Genomic DNA, 20,165 nt, shown 5'->3' with positions numbered 1-20,165 from the left:
AGGTAGAAGAGCACTACCTACACACTGATGTGAAGGGGACAGAGGACACTACAGTTGAGTCGAGGGAGGGATAAAGGAGACAGAGGGACACTACATGGGGGGAGGGGGTGAAGAAGCCAGAGGACATCGCACTGGGAGGGCAGAGAACATTACAGTGAGTTGGGAGGGGTAAAGGGGACAGAGCAAACTGCATGGGGGGTCAAAGAGGACACTAGGGGGGGGGGGGGTGAGAGGGACAGAGGACACTACATGGGGGCGGCTAAAGGGGACAGAGGACACTACATTGGGGGGCACAAAGGACACCACATTGGGGGGTGAAGGGGACCGAGGATACTGCATGGGGGGGCACAGAGGACACTATATTGGAGGGGTGAAGGGGACAGAGGACACTGCAGTTGGGGGGGATGAGTGGGACAGAGGACACTACAGTGGAGGGGGGGGTGTGAAGGGGTCACAGGACATTGCTTTGGGGAGCAGAGGACACTACAGTGGGGAGGGGCTGAAGGGGACACAGGACACTGCATTGGGGGGGGGGGCACAGAGGACACTACAGTGAAGGTGGGGTGAAGGGGACAGAAGACATTGCTTTGGGGGAGGGGGGAAGAGAATACTACAGTGCGGGGAGGGTGTGAAGGGGATAAAAGACGGTCGTTTGGGGGGGGGGGGGGCAGTGGACACTATAGTGGGGGCGTGTGAAGAGGGCAGAGGACACTGCAATAGTAGGAGGGGCAGAGGACACTACTGTAGTGTGGAGGGGGGCAGAGGACACTATAGTGGCGGGGGGGGGTGATGTGAAAGGGGGCAGGACACTACTATGGGGAGGCAGACAACACTATGTATTGGACGCTTGAAAGTTTTTTTTTTAGTTTAAAGTCTGCACACCCCTGTTAAAATGTCAGGTTTCTGTGATGTAAAAAAAATGAGACAAAGATAAATAATTTCTGAAGTTTTTCCACTTTTAATGTAACCTATAAACTGCACAACTCGGTTAAAAAAACAAACTCAAATCTTTTAGTGGGGGGGTTCAGCTGTTCTAGTAGGTCTTTCCTGACATTTTTTTAGTCGCATCCTACAGCAAAAGCCATGGTCCGCAGAGAGATAACAAAAGAAAAACTGAAATATCACATGGTCCTAAGTATTCAGACCCTTTGCTCAGTATTTAGTAGAAGCACCCTTTTGATCTAATACAGCCATGAGTCTTTTTGGGAAAGATGTAACAAGTTTTTCACTCCTGGATTTGGGGATCCTCTGCCATTCCTCCTTGCAGATTCTCTCCAGTTCTGTCAGGTTAAATGGTAAACGTTGGTGGACAGACATTTTTAGGTCTCTCCAGAGATGCTCAATTGGGTTTAAGTCAGGGCTCTGGCTGGGCCATTCAAGAACACTCAAGGAGTTGTTGTGAAGCCACTCCTTCATTATTTTAGATGTGTGCCTAGGGTCATTGTCTTGTTGGAAGGTAAACCTTCGGCCCGGTCTGAGGTCCTGAGCACTCTGGAGAAGGTTTTTATCCAGGATATCCCTGTACTTGGTCGCATTCATCTTTCCCTCGTTTGCAACCAGTTGTCCTGTCCCTGCAGCTGAAAAACACCCTACAGCATCATGCTGCCACCACCATGCTTCACTGTTGGGACTGTATTGGACAGGTGATGAGCAGTGCCCAGTTTTCTCCACACATACCGCTTAGAATTGAGGCCAAAAAATTCTATCTTGGTCTCATCAGACCAGAGAATCTTATTTCTCACCATCTTGGAGTCCTTCAGGTGTTTTTTTTAGCAAACTCCATGCGGGCTTTCATGTGTCTTGCACTGAGGAGAGGCTTCCGTCGGGCCACTCTGCCATAAAGCCCCGACTGGTGGAGAGCTGCAGTGATGGTTGACTTTCTACAACTTTCTCCCATCTCCCGACTGCATCTCTGGAGCTCAGCCACAGTGATCTTTGGGTTCTTCTTTACCTCTCTCACCAAGGCTCTTCTCCCCCAATAGCTCAGCTCCTGGTTGTCCCAAACGTCTTCCATTTAAGGATTATGGAGGCCACTGTGCTCTTAGGAACCTTACGTGCAGCAGAAATTTTTTTTGTAACCTTGGCCAGATCTGTGCCTTGCCACAATTCTGTCTCTGAGCTCTTCAGGCAGTTCCTTTTGACCTTGTGATTCTCATTTGCTCTGACATGCACTGTGAGCTGTAAGGTCTTATATAGACAGGTGTGTGGCTTTCCTAAACAAGTCCAATCAGTATAATCAAACACAGCTGGACTCAGATGAAGGTGTAGAACCATCTCAAGGATGATCAGAAGAAATGGACAGCACCTGAGTTAAATATATGAGTGTCACAGCAAAGGGTCTGAATACTTAGGACCATGTGATATTTCAGTTTTTCTTTTTTAATAAATCTGCTAAAATGTCAACAATTCTGTGTTTTTCTGTCAATATGGGATGCTGTGTGTACATTAATGAGGAAAAAAAATGAACTTAAATGATTTTAGCAAATGGCTGCAATATAACAAAGAGTGAAAAATGTAAGGGGGTCTGAATATTTTCCGTCCCTACTGTACATCCAAATCAACAAAGGCATGGCCCAACCAGAAGGGGATTAAAGTTTTAGAATGGCCCAGACCTGAATCCGATTAAAAATCTGTGGGGTGATCTGAAGAGAGCTGTGCAGAGGAGATGCCCTCGCAATCTGACATATTTGGAGTGTTTTTACAAAGAAGAGTGAGCAAATATTGCCAAGTCAAAATGTGCCATGCTGATAGACTCATACCCAAAAAAACTGAGTGCTGTACTTCAACAAAGTATTAGTGCACACTTATGTAACCATATTATTTTATTTTTTTTATTTTTACTTCCCTCCACCTAAAAGATTTCAGTTTGTTGTTTTAACTGAGTTGTATGGTTTATAGGTCACATTAAACATTCTGAAATGATTTATCTTTGTCATTTTTTTACATCACAGAAACCTGACATTTTAACAGGGGAGTGTAGACTTTTTATATCCACTGTATGTGGTTACTGTGGTTTTATTATTTTATTCTTGTTCTTATTGTAACTAAGGGACATTTTTAAGGCTACATTCACATAGGTGATTAAGGTCACCGTGCATTGTAGCAGCAGTTCCTGCTGTGGCTCTCAGCGGCTCGGAGCGACTACCAGCCCTGTTCACTACAATGGACCTGTCACGCACTATTCCTATTATAAGGCATGCATACATTCTTTGTAATAGAAATAAAAATGATCAAAAAATAAAATGTAAAAAGAAAGCATCGAACTAGTACAGGAAATGTGTTAGTGACAAGATCACCAGAATAAAAAACAGCCTGGAGGAAAAAAAAAAAAGAAAAAAAAAAAAAGCTAATGCAGCCACCATCTAATGAGCTGCAATATACAGTTGGGTCTATATATATTTCGACACAGGAACAATTTTAGATTTTTTTAATGTATTTATCAAAACATATTAAAGCTATAGTTATATAATGGGTATGGGCTGAAAGTGCACAATCTCAAGTTTAATTTGAGGGTATGTGCATCCAAATTTATGAAAAGCTGTTTCATGGCCAGGTGTGGGCTCCTCATTTTTTTCACCAATTTAGCAGGTAAAAGGTCTGGAGTTGATTCTAAGTGTGGTATTTGTAATCTATTACTGTGAACCTACATCACGCATTCAAAGGAGCTGTCCATGCTAGTGAAACAGGCCATTATAAGGCTTCAAAAATTAAACTAATCCATCAGAGAGATAGCAGCAACATTAGGAGTAGCCAAATCAACAGTTTGGTAGATTCTGAGGAAAGAAGAAAGCACTGGTGAGCTCAGCAAAATATGAAGGCCTGGGAGTCCATGGAAGACAAAAAATAAATCAAGAAGGATATTCAGCGCTGACATACAAGGACACAACTAGGGTGAACTGCTGGCAGACACTCAAGGTTAATTCAAACAATACCTCGAATGGACATCAAAATAAAAAGTGTTGCACAATTCATAAATGTCCATATAATAAACTAAAAAAGTCCCAACTGGTGTGTGTGTAAGAACAGCTGTAATAAATAAAGTGCAGGTGACACACATAATGCAGAAGATCTCAAATCCAGTGTCAGTGATTCCTCCACCACAAAGAAAGGATGGCCTCTTACCTCAAGGACTCAACCTGAAACAGGTCTTCACATAGCGGTAATACCAAACAAGCAATCCACAGATAGCAGCTCCAATACTCGTCCACAGTCAATGAGATGATAAATTATATGGAAAAAGAACACAGAGATCTAATGCTCTCTGTATGCCACGTTTATTGTAATAAAAAGAAGTAAACTGCACTTACATGGAGCCGCACTCAGATCCGAGTGCCGGCACATAAGTGTGTAGTAATACCGAGATGGCCGCGGGTGACGTCATGCGAGACACCTGAACCCTGAATGCGTTACGTCCTGTAGGCGGGACTTCCTCAGCGTGGGGCAGGATACACACAGACAGCCTGAGGAAGTACGGGGGTCAGGTGTCACGCATGACGTCACCTGTGGCCATCTCGTTGGTATTACTACACGCTTATGTGCCGGCACTCGGATCTGAGTGCGGCTCCATGTAAGTGCAGTTTACTTCTTTTTATTACAATAAATGTGGCATACAGAGAGCATTAGATCGCTGTGTTCTTTTTTCCATATGATTTATCATCTCATTGACTGTGGACGAGTATTGGAGCTGCTATCTGTGGATTGCTTACCTGGTATTACCGCTATGTGACCTGTTTCAGGTCGAGTCCTTGAGGTGAGAGGCCATCCTTTCTTTGTGGTGGAGGAATCACTGACATAGGATTTGAGATCTTCTGCCTTATGTATGTCACTTGCACTTTATTTATTACAGCTGTTTTTACACACACACCAGTTGGGACTTTTTTAGTTTATTATATGGACATTTATGAATTGCGCAACACTTTTTATTTTGAAGTCCATGGAGACAACAGATGATCGCAGGATCCTCTCTATGGTAAAGAAAAGCCCATTCACAACATCCAGACTAGTGAAGGGCACTCTCCAGGAGATGGGCATATCATTGTCAAAGTCTGCAATCAAGAGAAGACTTCACAAGAGCAAATACAGAGGGTTCACTACAAGGTGCAAACCATTGATAAGCCTGAAGAATAGAAAACCCAGGTTAGACTTGACAAAAACATCTAAAAAAGCCAGACCATTTCTGGAAAAGCATTCTTTTCATGGATGAAACTAAGATTAATCTGTACCAGAATGACGGGCAGAAAAAAGTGTGGAGAAGGCTTGGAACAGCTCATGGTCCAAAGCACACAGCCTCATCTATAAAACATGGTGGAGGCAGTGTGATGGCATGAGCATGCATGGCTTCCAGTGGCACTGGGTCATTGGTGTTTATTAATGATGTGACAAAAGACAGAACAGCCGGATGAATTTTGCAGTGTTTAGAGATATACCGTCAGCCCAGATTCAGCCAAATGCAGCAAAATTGCGCTTCACAGTACAGATGGACTATGATCCAAATCACACTGCAAAAGCAACCCAGGAGCTTTTGAAGGAAAAGAAGGGGAATATTCTGCAATGGCCAAGTCAATCACCTGTTCTCAACTTAATTGAGCATGCATTTCACTTGCTGAAGGCAAAGCAAAAGGCAAAAAGACCCACAAACAAAGAACTGAAGACAGCTGCAGTTGGAGCCTGGCAAAGCATCAGAAAGGAGTAAACCCAGTCTTTGGTAATGTCCATGGGTTCCAGACTTCAGGCAGTCATTGCCAGTAAAGGATTCTCAACAAAATATTAAAAATGAGCATTTTATTTATGATTACAGTATTTTCATTTGTCCAATTACATTTGAGCCCCTGAAAATGGGGGGAATGTTTATAAAAATGGTCGCAGTTCCTAAAATTTGTACTTGGTATTTATGTTCAACCCCTTGAATTAAAGCTGAAAGTCTGCACTTCAAATTAATTTGGATTGTTTCCTTTTAATTTTATTGTGGTGGCTTTCAGAGCCAAAAGTATGAAAATTGTGCCTGTGTCTAAATATGTATGGACCTCACTGTATTACTTTTGCGTTCTTGGGTTTAAATAGTCTAACACTGGAGCAGTAGTGTTATTGTTAACTGTGTGAGGCATCTGTGAGGGACTAAGCATTTTCCTGACTTGTACTCAAACCTTCCAAATGCTTGGTAACTAGAGCGATGATCAAATAAACCCAACCTTTCCTTCCACAAAGCGAGGTGCATTTGTATTATTAAAATTAATTAGATTTTTAGGGAGACTTCTGAGTCATTTTCTGTATCAAAAGGCTTCCAAAAAAAAAGTGACTGATTACTTTCTGAAGTGCTTACTGAACACTTGCAGAATGTTATATAAGCACTTGCAGTAAATTGATAGCTTTTCCTTCTGGTCTACAAGCACGTCTCTGTAGGAAACATTGCAGATGTAGATTTGTACTGGCGCATAAGCCTAACGCCAGGTCCGAAAGATGATTTGAAAAATATTCTGACCACTTGCAATCTTTTGCTGTGTAAAAATTGGGTGTGTTTGCTGGGTATTCATTTGGCTACAGATTTGCTAAGAAAACGATTGTAAATGTTTTTGGTGAACTTCAAGTGAACAGACAGATTGTGACACATGGGATTAATTTACTAAAACTGGAGCGTGCAAAATCTGGTGTAGCCAATCAGCTTCTAACTTCATCTTGCTCAATTAAAGCGGAGGTCCGCCGGCCAATTTTTTTTTTTTTAACCATGCAGACGCAGACATATTAACAATGTTACACTCACTTGTTCAGTGAGCTATGTCCCCCGATGTCCGTTTTCAAATGAAAAAAGATAGTTAAAATAATTGTGCACGGCCGGTTCCATCTTGCTTGTGGGCATGTGAAGCCCACAAGCATTTACTTCCTGGATGTGAACGCTGAGCTACCAGCATTCACCGCTAGAGGTTGCCATCACAACGGGCGGTGTCCGCACTGACTCCTGGGCATGAAACTTAGCTCCCAGGAGACAGTGCGCTGCCCTCCCAGAATACAGTGCGCCACTGGGGATACACGCCTACTCCCACGGGACTCTTAAACAAAGTTCAACTATAAAGACTGATTACAAGGTAAATAGACAAAAAACTTTTTTTTCATTTTGACATCTGTGCAATGGCAGGAAGGGATTGATATAAACTTTACTATATGTGTGAACCTCCACTTTAAGCTTTGACAAAAAACCTGGAAGCTGATTGGTTTCTATGCACAGCTACACCAGATTTTACACTCTCCAGTTTAGTAAATCAACCCTAGTGTGTACCCAAACTGGGTGACCTTGCCACTGTTTACATTTCCAGAAATCTTTTTCTGTGAAGGAGTTTATTTTTGATAAATGTTATCAATACAAACAATTATTTAGGGAAGTTGTTGTGGGAATATGTGGTCTCAAAGGTATCTGAGACAACAACATGAAATCACACTATAAAACAGTTGTACAAAATATTGCTATTGTTCTTTTAATGGCTGTGTATCTAATAATATTTTTTGTACAATATTCTTCAATGATATTCTGTGTGGGAAAAAAGGCCCATGGCACACCAGTAACCCTGTCACTGATGAAAGGATCGCTATGCAGGACAGGCAGAGAAATACCTGTATCAACATGTTTCTCCATCAGTAACTGATGGTGGTGAATTGTCACCAGTGACAGGATCACAAATGTGACATAGGCCTAAAGGTTACATGACAGGCTGAAGGGCTAATTAGTAATCCTAAGCTTCTTTAGAGATAACATGATAGGTGGCTTAGCTTTACTTAATTTGTTATCTTACCACAAGGCTGTGTTGTTCTGACCTAAAATGACCCTTTTGCCTTTGGACATCAAAGTTGCATGACAAGTTGCTCCTCATGTTTTCCAATGATACCCATTCATATGCACAACTTAAAGTTGCAGCAACTTCAAAGTAGTTCATGCACTACTTTGGTCCGACTTTCCAAGTTCCAAGTTGCACCCATTCAAAGTTGCACTCCAAAGTCAGAGCAACTTTGGAGTCGTACAAGTGTGATTGTAGCCTAAGGCCCCTTTTAACACTTGTTGCGACTTGTCCTGCGACTTGGGACTGCGGTTTTGCATGGTAAGTCATTCCCCATGATTTCCAATGATAACCATTCATATATGTGCGACTTCAAGTCGTGCCTACTTCAAAGTAGTCCCTGTACTACTTTGATCCAACTTTCATGTGAGTTGAGGTCCATAGACCTCAAGTTTACACAGGCATTCCCTGAAATCGCATCAAAATCACGGTAAAGCGGCCTTAAGTCAAATGACTCCTTTTGGGTACAGATGGGTAATAAAACATCTTTGTATAAATTAGAAAAATGTGTTTTAGCCACTAAAAGGAGGTTTATATTTTGTACAGACTCACTTTGTGTCCATCCTTAACATTAGCTTAAAGCACACTTTTACTTAAAAGGGAAAGTAACACTAATCGGCCTCGCTCACCCCCACCCCCCTCCTGACATAATTTTTGTTGGGGGGTTCCTGCTTCCCACTTCAGTAATACTTGCAAAATTACATACGCTTGATCCATTGTGTAGTGCTGTAAATTTGGAAGAGTATGTGGTGAGCAAATATGTCTGCCCCCATCTACATATATGTAGCGGCACCCCCATAGGGGCAGCTTGAAGATAACTGTCCCCAAAGGTTGCCCTGACCTTGCAAGCCTCCTGACACTTCTGACACCCTGGGTTCTGACATTATTCAACAAAATATTACGAATGCACAAGACACCAAAAAAAATATCAAATTGCAAATAGATACTTTACTAGATATTATTGAGTTAACAACGGAAAGGAAATGTAGAATATGTGCTTTTTTTTCCCAAAATGCAACTTTAGCATAAACAAAAATACAGAGCTATGCAAAGAAATGGCAGTAACGGTGAACCTGGAAGTATGAACCAACAGATCTAAAGGATGCCTATGACCCCAGGTACAAGAGGGGGAAGAAAAAACTTGTTAGTTCCCTCTAAGCCCTGATGCCACGGGCATACAGAAATAACTAAATACGAAATGCACAATCTGAGTAAGCGTTTCTTGAGTGAACAAATGTGGTGGGCTGATTCCTTTGGGAGGGAGGGAAGAGTCCTTGAAGTGAAAGTATCCAGATCCTTTAGCTAGCTATACAGGGTCCCAAAGATTTTGCTGTGCAATGGCGAATAGCATAGCAAAGTGTTTCCCAGCGGAGGGCCTTTAATGTAGAAAGGCTAGGGTAAAGGTGCCTGCATGCAGTGTCTTTGTATGTAATATTCACCAATCCTGAGGATACTAAGGCTCGGGCTTTTGAAGGATCTGCAACCAGTATAAGATGCCTGGCTGTGCACCCGATGACCCTGAGATTCAGCAGCTTCTGTGTGGGTGTAGGTGAGAATGGTACTGGATAGCAACTCTTCCAGTGGGAAACCAGTAACTGCGGATCTGCCTCCAGGAACAAGGCTCACTTGCGTAAAACCCTCTGCACCATCCAGGCTGATGCCCACTCACACCAACCGGGGGGGGGGGGGGGGCCTAGCCTCTCGCTTCTGTCCTAAACCTGTCCTCCTCTCTCAAGTTCCAAGAGAGAGAGAGCTCCTCCCCAGATTGTTCTGTATATCACCTCACCCAGATTTCCTCCTATGTCCAGCCAGCTTGAACTTGTAGTTTGCAGCAGCATTAGATCCATTTAAATCCCAGCTTTCCGGACTACTTGTCCCACAATCCCCCGCTTTCAGTAGTGGTCTCTCTATCTCTCTGCAGTCAGGAAATTGTCACGATCCCCAGGCTGAAAACTAGAGGCAACTAAGCTCAATGCAATCTTAGTTAACCCCCTTTACGCAGACCGTATGCAAATATGCAGCCCCACTGGACTGGGCTTTTTTCAGTGGGGCCGTATATTTGCTTATCTTTTTTCGTGCTGGGGAGCACTCTGCACGGCTGTGTTTTTTACTATTTTTGGCCCAGTTTTACTTTGATAATAAAAAAAAAAAGCAGGAGATATCCATTACCATTTACCGATAAATGAAATCCCAATTTATCCTGAAAAAAAAAAACAAGTTATAATCCACCTGGATGCACACAGTAGTTGTGATGATATGTACGGTATGTATGTCAAAGTTGCAAAATTGGGCTTGGGCATTAAGATTTGTTATACCCTTGGGCGCGAAGGGGTTAAAGAATGTCCCATGATGGCAAAAGTGAAACAACCAGCACATGGCTACATATATATTTTAAACTATATATTATTATTATTATTATACAGGATTTAGATTCCTCCTGTATTGAATTGTATTGTACTTGTATTGTCTGCCCTAATGTTGTAAAGCGCTGCGTAAACTGTCGGCGCTATATAAATCCTGTATAATAATAATAATATAGCGCCAACAGTTTACGTAGCGCTTTACAACATTAGGGAGGACAGTGCAAGTACAATACAATTCAATACAGGAGGAATCAGAGGGCCCTGCTCGTTAGAGCTTACAATCTAGGAGGAAGGGTCAAGTTATACAAAAGGGTAATAGCTGTGGGGGATGAGCTAATGGAGAAAATAATGCAGTTGTTAGATGGAGGAAGGATAGGCTTCTCTGAAGAGGAAAGTTTTCAGGGATTGCCTAAATGTGGATAAATTTGGAGACAGTCTGACAGATTGGGGTAGGGAATTCCAGAGGATGGGCAAGGCTCGGGAGAAGTCCTGGAGGCGGATATGGGAGGAGGTGATGAGGGAGCTAGAGAGCAGGAGGTCCTGGGAGGAACGGAGAGGGCGATTAGGTTGGTATTTTGAGAATAGGCTAGTGATGTAGCTGGGGGCAGAGTTGTGGATGGCTTTGTAACTTATTGTTAGTATTTTGAATTTAATTCGTTGGGCGAGTGGCAGCCAATGGAGGGATTGGCAGAGGGTGGTAGCAGACACTGAGCGATTTGTAAGGTGGATGAGTCTGGCAGCAGCATTCATGATGGACTGAAGGGGGGATAGTCTATTTAGAGGTAAGCCAATGAGGAGGGAGTTGCAGTAGTCAAGGCGAGAGATAACCAGGGAGTGAATCAGGAGCTTTGTGGTTTCATTGGTTAGAAAGGGACGTAGTTTAGAGATGTTGCGGAGGTTGAGGCGGCAAGCTTTGGAAAGTGATTGGATGTGCGGCCGAAAGGAGAGTTCAGAATCCAGGATAACACCTAGTACCCTGACATTTGGGGACGGGTGGATGGTTGTGCCATTGCTCTTGACAGACAAATCAGGGGAAGAGGCACGTGAGGGAGGAAATATTATAAGCTCGGTTTTGGACAAGTTGAGTTTGAGGAAGTGGTGTGACATCCATACAGATATGTCGGTTATTAAGTTAGTGATGCGTGAGGAGACTGATGGAGTGAGTTGAGGGGTGGAGAGAGAGATTTTTGTGTCATCAGCGTAGAAATGATATTGAAAGCCGTGAGAGGCTATCAGCTGACCCAGGGAAGAGGTGTAGATTGAAAATAAGAGGTCCAAGAACAGAACCTTGGGGGACCCCGACAGAGAAGGGAAGAGGAGTGGAGGAAGTAGAATTGTAAGTGACACTGAAGGTGCGTTGGGATAAGTAGGATGAGAGCCACTGAAGAGCACAGTCACGGAGACCGAGGGAGTAAAGTTTTTTGAGGAGGAGGGGGTGGTCAGCCGTGTCAAAGGCAGCTGAAAGATCCAGAAGTAGGAGTACAGAATAGTGTCCGTTGGTTTTTGTAGTTAGGTCATTTGTGAGTTTTAAAAGAGCAGTTTCTGTGGAGTGTTGAGGGCGAAATCCAGATTGAAGGTGATCAAGAAGTTTGTTTTTAATGAGGTGGTCACTCGGTTGTAAACCAGGCGTTCAAGGAGTTTAGAAGAAAAGGGGATCAAGGAGATAGGGCGTAGGTTGTTAAGATTGGTAGGGTCCAAGGACGGCTTTTTAAGTATGGGGGTGACCAGTGCATGTTTTAGAGCAGTGGGGAAGACGCCAGAGGTGAGGGAGACATTGAAGATGTGGGTTAGAGAGTGTAGGATGGAGTCAGAGGGCGACCGTAGCATATGAGAGGGAATAGGGTCCAGGGGACAGGTGGTTAGGTGGGCGATAGAAAGGAGTTTAGCAACTTCGTCTGTAGTAGCAGATTTGAAAAGGGGGAGTGTCAGTTGTACCTGTTGACATGGGGTCTTAGCTGGGGGAGATACCTGTAGAGCGGAGATTTCATCGTGGATTGTATCAATCTTGTTTTTGAAGTGATTAGCGATCTCCTGGGCAGTGAGTGAGCCAGTGGGTGGATGCGGTGGAGGACAAAGTAGAGAGTTGAAGGTAGAGAAGAGTTTACGGGGACTAGATGAGAAGGTGTTAATAAGAGCTGTAAAATAGGTTTGCTTGGCAGTGTGGAGGAAAGAATAGTATATTTGGAGGGCAGATTTGTATTGGTTGAAGTCTTTGAGAGACTTAGTCTTGTGCCACAGACGCTCAAGAGCGCGACTACGTTTTTTGAGAATTTTAGTGTCATCAGTTTGCCAGGGTTGTAGGGGTCGAGGCCTGATTCTGCGTGTAGTGAGGGGAGCGAGCTTGTCCAGGGTGGAGGACAGGGATTTATTGTAGATGGACGTGGCTTGGTTGGGGCAGGACAGAGGAGAGATTTTGTCATAGAGGTGGTCAGTAGCAGAATAGAGGAGAGAGGAGTTGAAGTTGTGAAAATTTCTACAGGTGATGGTTAGGCGATTGGAGGGAAAGGTGGTGGAAGACAGGGGGAGGGAGAAACTAATAAGGTGATGGTCGGAGAGAGGAAAAGGATTGTTTGAGAAGTTGCATGGAGTGCATAGGTAGGAGAATACAAGGTCAAGGGTGTTGCCATCAGAGTGAGTAGAAGCCTGTACCCATTGTTTTAGGTCAAATGAAGAGGTTAGACTAAGAAGTTTAGAAGTAGCAGGAGTGTTTACATTAGCAGGGATGTTGAAATCACCGAGAAGGATTGTGGGAATTTCTGAAGAGAGGAAGTAGGGTAGCCAGGCAGAAGACTCATCAAGGAAAGTTGATAATGGTCCAGGGGGCCAGTAGATCACAGCAATTCTTAGGGAAGTAGGAGAGAATAGATGTATACAGTGGGCTTCAAATGATGAGAGAGAAAAAGAGGGAGGAGAGTGAATAACCTGGGAGGTGCATTGGGGGGATAGGAAGAATCCCACTCCACCTCCCTTGCATCCATTAGGCCTAGGGGAGTGAGTCCAGTGAAGGCCACCCTGGGATAGGGAAGCAGGAGAAGGGGTGTCATATTCGTGGATCCAGGTTTCGGTGAGAGCAAGTAGATTGAAGGAATTAGTGACAAAGAGGTCATGAACAGCAGTGAGTTTGTTGCAGACAGAGCGGGCATTCCAGAGGGCGAAGGCTAGAGGGAGGCTGGTGTTGGGAAGAAGAGCAATGGAGACTAAATTGCGTAGATTGTGACTACTGCCAGAGGGTGTAGGGTGATGGGTGTGTTGGACACAGTTAAATAAGGGAGGCCCAGGGTTTGGGGAAATATCTCCAGCAGTTAGAAGCAGAAGAGTGAGGGAGGTAATATGAGAATATGATTTGTATGAGGGGACATGCTTCAGTATCCTGGGGGGTATGTTAGCAAGTGGGCTTAGAGTTAGAAAGAGGTGACGAGTGCAGTAATAGGGGGAGGGGAGAAGTGATGGTGATATGTACAGATTGTGGGGTGGAGCAGAGGGGTGAAGAAAAGAGAGTTTGAGGAGAGAGGCAACAATTGTGAAAAGGAGGAGAGGTAAAGAGAGCATGTTTCAGAGAGGAAGGTGAGATAATTTGTAATAGTGGTCATCTGCTGTCTGTTGTAGTTTGCTTTGGGCAAATCGCTGAAGTGCAAGAGCAGAAGTGCCACTTATTTAAAGAACCCCACTTCTTTGGAAGAACCCCTGTATGTGCAGCCCCCTGTTTGTGTTCCCCCGTAAAGAAGGCCTTGTCTTTATACTGTGTGTTGGGTGTGGATAGAATCTGGCAATTAATCAATTAAGAGGGCATATTAGGAACACAGCTAGCGGGGCATAACTTTCACACCACAATCAAACTGCAAGGGGACTAAAAGGCCAAAATTGTAAAGATAAGGGAACCCATAATTTAAGTAAGACTTAATGGCTAAATAAACATTGAAATAATGTGAGCATGGCTACAGATGGAGTTGAAACAGCAGTGACAAACAGATTTACCAAATATGCATTTGAGCAGTCAGTCAATGTTCAGTTTTAAAGGTGTATATATAGAAATAAAGTTGATAAATCCAATCTTTTGCAACTGTATCTAAAACAAGATTTTGGTAATCTTGATATTTGTCTAAACAAATAGCCTAGAGAGGCATAAGCAACTCTTATGCCCCGTACACACGGTCGGATTTTCCAACGGAAAATGTGTGATAGGACCTTGTCAGAAATTCCGACCGTATGTGGGCTCCATCACACATTTTCCATCGGAATTTCCGACACACAAAGTTTGAGAGCAGGCTATAAAACTTTCCGACAACAAAATCCGTTGTCGGAAATTCCGATCGTGTGTACACATCCGATGCACAAAGTGCCACGCATGCTCAGAATAAATTAAGAGACGAGAGCTATTGGCTACTGCCCCATTTATAGTCCCGACATACGTGTTTTACGTCAAAATTACTTTGAATAACATCCCCACTAGCATTAGTAGCTGCGGCCATCTGGCACAAGGGCAGATGATTCATTTAGCATTTCCTTCCAGGAATCCATCTGCCTTTAGCTTAAAGGAGAAGTCCAGCCAAAGCTCGTTTGGCTGGACTTCTCCTATGGATAACAGGAGTGCAGTTCGATTTGCACTCCTGTGAACCGTTTTTTGCATAACTCGTTTTTTTTTTTTTTTTTAGGAATCCTATTACCTCGGTGGATGCAGCATCAGTCCTCGGCCCCTCTGCACTGAGAACCGAGCGATCGAACACCGCGGATCACTGGGTTTTCAGAGCTCCCCGAGCAGAGAGCTGCCGACTGTCAGTCACAGCTCTCTGCTCTGCTCCCTCCTCGCTCACTGGAGCGCTAGGCTGTGGAGGTGGCGAGGGTGGCTGGCTCAGGCTCTCAGTGGCTAGCTGAGAGTCTGAGACGTTGATCAGTCCAGGCACCTGGCGGATCCAGACACTATTATCGGGATGACGCAGTGCCTGGACTGACTTCTGTGATGTCAGCAGAGAGCAGACTTCAGCCCGCTCTCTGCTGAAAACGGGTCACAGGCGTGATAAACGAACTGCACTCCTGTGATCCACAGAACTACAGCCAAACAAGCTTTGGCTGGACTTCTCCTACATGCAGGCAGTCAGGCGTGCTTAGCTGAGGAGCTCCTCCCGATAAAAGAAAAAAATGGCCATAAAGATTCCTGGGATGTATGGCATCGTTTTGGCCTAGGCCAAAAACCAGGAAGTAGCTGAAGAAATGTGAAAAAAAGTTTAAAACAAGTAAATCTACCTTCCTATTTACTTACTCATTTTAGCAGCATAAGAATTAAAAATAGTTAATTTTGATTGTGAGAATTTAGTTCCGCTTTAACAGGGACTTATTGCCATGCCTTTTCTTCTACTTTTTTTTTTTTTTTCCTGCATTTTTTTTATAGCAGAATATCTAGAATGGCATTTACTGTTCACAGAACAATACATAATAGATTTTTCAGAAAATGGTAAATAACAACCTTGACATTTTACACTGCAGCAGTGTACTATATCGTCTGCTCCGAGTTTCGTTGTCTGTTTTTAGATGCAGCCATGGGAAACCGATATTATAGCAGCAGCTGTTATAACCAGGACTGTTCTAATGTGTAAGAGAATTCTGTATTTCACCTAGCAGTGCCAGTGTCACAATTGGTTTACTTTTAATACCAGAGCACAGGGCCAGGATAAATGGGTGTAAACACATTGAGGTTGGGTTTCTATGTGATTTACCTCCTGTACACTTGGCGTTGATTTGGCCTCAGCCTGTCAGAATCATCCCAGGGCTATTTTTACAGTAAAAGGAGGTCAGCACGTCCTGAAGGAAACCAGCCTTATACCCAAGGCAAAAAATAATTCAGAGCGCCAGATTTTCTTCACCCCGTAGGTGTAGCACAGAATTTCCAAATGTTTCTCCGCACTGTAGCATGCCCCCCTACCCCAGTGATGTGCTTCTTTGTCCATGTTCCTGACACTGCCTGCTTCCCGTGCTGCGATTAAAATGCTTTGTGATCAGGCTTGAGGTAACCAGAGGACACAATACTCAGTGTCTTAATAATATGCTAATGAAGTGTCTCACACAGGCACGACTTGGACAGATTCTTTTTTATCCAAGCAGATGCAGCGCCTTTTTCTACCACACACCATTACTTATAACGTGGAAGCTTCTGTACAACACCGTTATTAAACACAATCCTTTGTACTTTTATATCTAGGGACAACATCTATGAGCATGACTCAAGATGTCTGAATGTGATATGGAATGTGATATGGATTTCAGGTGGTGGTGCATTTGCTTTGTCCGATGTGGTCAGGATGTGACCAGGCTCTTTTTCTATAGATGTCATTCATTGGGCATTGAGATTTGCAGAATAAGAAAGGACTACTGATCTAGACTGTAATTTTGCATTGTATGTTGGATTGTTTTATATTTGTTTTGTTATTTGTGTTTTCTCTGGTTTTTCTTTTTAAACTATATACTTAACACAGTTCTTCTTGTAAATGGGGCTTGATAAAGGTTTGCTTTGGTTGGAGTATTGTTATGTTTTGTAAATTAACTGATTTCACTAACACGGCTTTCTGTGATTGGGCAAGGGGCTTTTGAATGTCACAATTTCCCCCTTTCAATCTAAGAATGCCTTATGCTCTTGAAAGGAATTCAAGATGCTTTTGAATGAAGGTGCTGCACAGCGAGCAATCCGCTGTGATCGTTGTGCTCCAACCCCAACTGCCATGTTCACCGCTGGAACTTTAGTGGTGACATCGCCATCAGAGGTGGCATATAAGTTACACCCCATTCACACTTGTGCGATTTGTCATTTGACTATGGACTTCAAAGTCTCATGACAAGTCATAGCCCATGTTTTCCAATGATCACATTTATATACAGTAAAATCTTGGTTTGAGAGCGTTTTGCAAGACAAACAAAATTTCTTAATACATTTTGACTTGATATACAAGCGATGTCTTGATATGCAAGTAGCGTCATATCACAACAGTGTATAAAAGAGAAGAGAGGCGCCTCTAAGTGTAGCAATATGGTTACATTTAATGAAGGTACAACATTTAGCAACTCACATGGTTGATGATTAAAACAGGCACATCTAAGTATGCAGGCATCCGGGGAAAAGCTGTCCACATAGACAATCCTCCTCACTGCCATCGACGTCATCCCTACCGCACTGTGCTCCACGAGCGCTTTAAGCATTGCTTTCAGATTGCTCTACTGCAGGGTAGTCTTCCCGGTCACGATTACAGACTGACAGCGGAGGGATCCATATTGCTACACTTAGAGGGGTCTCTCTTCTCTTTTATACTCTAGCTCCTGCTGGATTTTGCTTCTAATCCCCTTGAGGAGGCTTCCATTTGTGAATGGACATTTTATGGTTACACAACCTATCACATTGCTATAATCCTTTTATATGGACTATTAACTGAAGGACTTATGAATAAATAGTTGTGGAACTAATCATTTTTCCATTATTTCTTATGGGGAAATTCGCTTTGATATACAAGTGCTTTGGATTATAAGCATGTTTCCAGAACTAATTATGCTTGCAATCCAAGGTTTTACTGTGTATGTAGTATATGTGTGTGTATAAATATATATAGTGTGTGTGTGCGACTTAAAAGTACTGTAGTTCATGCACTGCTTTGGTCTGACTTTCATGCAACATTGAAGTATATGGCCCTCAAGTTGCATGAAAGTCATACCTGAATGTTTACATGCAACAGTGGGTATACAACTTTGTAGAAGGACAAGAAGTCACATCCAAGTCGCACCTATCCAAAGTCACGCAACTTTGGAGTTGTACAAGTGGGAATGGAATTAATCTTTTTTAAAGAAAAATGTAGCAGCCGGCTGTCAGTTTTTTCTTTTATTTTTGCCATCTGTGTGACAATGGGGTGATTTCCCTTACTTCCTTATGTGTAGACTCCAACAGGAAGTGAGAGAATATCCTTCCATTTTGAGGGATTATCCCCTCTTAGACTGTTGTCATCAGAACAGGTTTACCTATTATCAGTTTTCTCCTCTATTCCTGTTCTGGAGGCAAGTTTAACATTTATGATTTCCCTCACTTTTATTCCTGGTTACATTGCTGATCAGGACAATTGGAGAGCATGAATCTCTCTTAACGGGGACACAGACTGCACTAAAAACCCTATACAGGTTCTATCCCTTTACCATCCTATCCATATCTTAAGAAAAAAAAAGAGAGAAAATTGACATCTAGTTATACTTGAATCATAATTTAAGGGGATATTTAAGTATAATGTTTATGGGTATAGAGATCATCTTGCATTTATTTTTTAATTTGAATTATTGTTTTATTTGACTAATACCTGCCTGTTTCTTTTGTTTTCTTTAGTAAATCCATACAGTCAAAAGTGGACTGCATTTTGGTGAGTAAGAATACTTTAATACCTTAATATTGAAGTACAGTAAATGTAAACTGTATTAAATAAAACCTTAAGAATCAGAATAGGTGCACACAGCACAGTTTTTGAAAGGAATACTAGTTTTGTGTGCGATTGGCTTGTGGTCATGAACAGGCATGTGCAGGTACAATAATTACCATAATTACATTATCTATCTATCTATCTATCTATCTATCTATCTATCTATCTATCTATATGTATAGAACCTAAAAATGTCTCCTTTAACCAGCATTTCATATACTTTCTGTGTTCTTTTCGCCAAACTATAGGAATATCAACAAATGAAAAAACCTTACGAGCAACCTAAGATCAGTTCTATAGCATCAGCTACAGGCACTTCTCACATTCCCATATAAATGTGTGTAATAAATGAATTAATTTGCCGCGCTTCTATTAGATTCTGTGTTAATACCAAATGAGTGAAATAAATGACTCCAAAATGCATATGTACAATAGTGATCATACAATGATAAAACTATTTGAAGTATATATCCTCCTTGTGATTCAGGTGCTCAAAATTCTGCAGCTGGTGACAACACCCCACTCGTGCTCCCTTATGGGTATATTCTCACCCTAGCGCCGGTGACCTCACAATTAAGTTTGGTCAATACTCGCTTCTTAGTCCCATCTGGACTACAAGTATTCTCTTCCTCTCCTTCTAAGTGCCGCTGCTTCTTACCATCCGATCCCTGTGTATAAACAACTAAAAACAAATCATTTCCAATAGTGTTTATAACTTTTTAAAACCAAAATAATCTTTATTAAAGTGCAAAGTGATTACTCAAATTTTCCAGGTGCTTAGAGCGCACCACTCTGACATTGCTAAGTAAAAATGTACAGTCTGTTATCTTCCTGACAAAAGCCACTGGTGTAAGAATCCTCCCACTAGGTTCACTCGCCGTAACATCCTCACGGTTAACAGAATCTAATAGAAGCGCAGCACATTAATTGAATTCATTCAAACTATAGAGATATACTATATAAGTAAAGAAAGAAACATATATGCTTAATGTCAATGACATGCTAGTTAGCAATTAGACAACCCTCACTGTCCTGTTTGCAATGTAGAGGTGACATTGTCATCCTAGCTTGAGAGCTTCTTTAAATCTGTCCAGCCAGTGTCGGCTCTCTGCATGATTAGCAGTGGCCCTGGTTGGGAGCAGCACTGTTAGTCAATTGGGGCTGCATTTTTTTCTCTTCACTGTAGCTCTATTCCACCAGAGGCTTTTCTTACACGGTTCAAAAGTGAGAGATAGTGGTCACATTACTGCTCAGAAAATGTTCAAAAAGGTATTCGGTATTGTTGTCGTACAATTAATATGCCATACTATTATACCTAACCTGCATCCTATTTTTTTTAAACCTTTGAAATGAAACATGAACAGAACATATCCTACTATAGTGTGTACTAACCTCAATCCAAGGCACCTGGCGTGATTTCTGTCTGCTCTGGCATTCCTTCGCTATCTGCATGATGCATATCTGACAAGTTATGCCAATACCAGATAGACCCAGGAAATGGAACCGTCGCCCCAAAGCACATGTTTCGTTATGGGACTGTG

General features: G+C 42.6%; 1 protein-coding gene across 1 annotated transcript in view; it reads left to right on the top strand.

The window, feature by feature from the left end:
* RFX7 (regulatory factor X7) overlaps nucleotides 1-20,165 on the top strand; it is a 215,067-nt gene that overhangs the window by 79,324 nt on the left and 115,578 nt on the right. Inside the window, exon 2 of the mRNA XM_073618774.1 lies at nucleotides 18,534-18,567. Coding sequence (XP_073474875.1) covers nucleotides 18,534-18,567 — 34 coding nt within the window. The remainder of the gene's footprint in view (nucleotides 1-18,533; nucleotides 18,568-20,165) is intronic.

The sequence above is a fragment of the Aquarana catesbeiana genome, linkage group LG03 (genome assembly GCF_042186555.1).
Source record: "Aquarana catesbeiana isolate 2022-GZ linkage group LG03, ASM4218655v1, whole genome shotgun sequence".
Taxonomy (NCBI): domain Eukaryota; kingdom Metazoa; phylum Chordata; class Amphibia; order Anura; family Ranidae; genus Aquarana; species Aquarana catesbeiana.
Note: the sequence above shows the minus strand (reverse complement) of the source record. Positions and strands in the feature narration are given on the sequence as shown.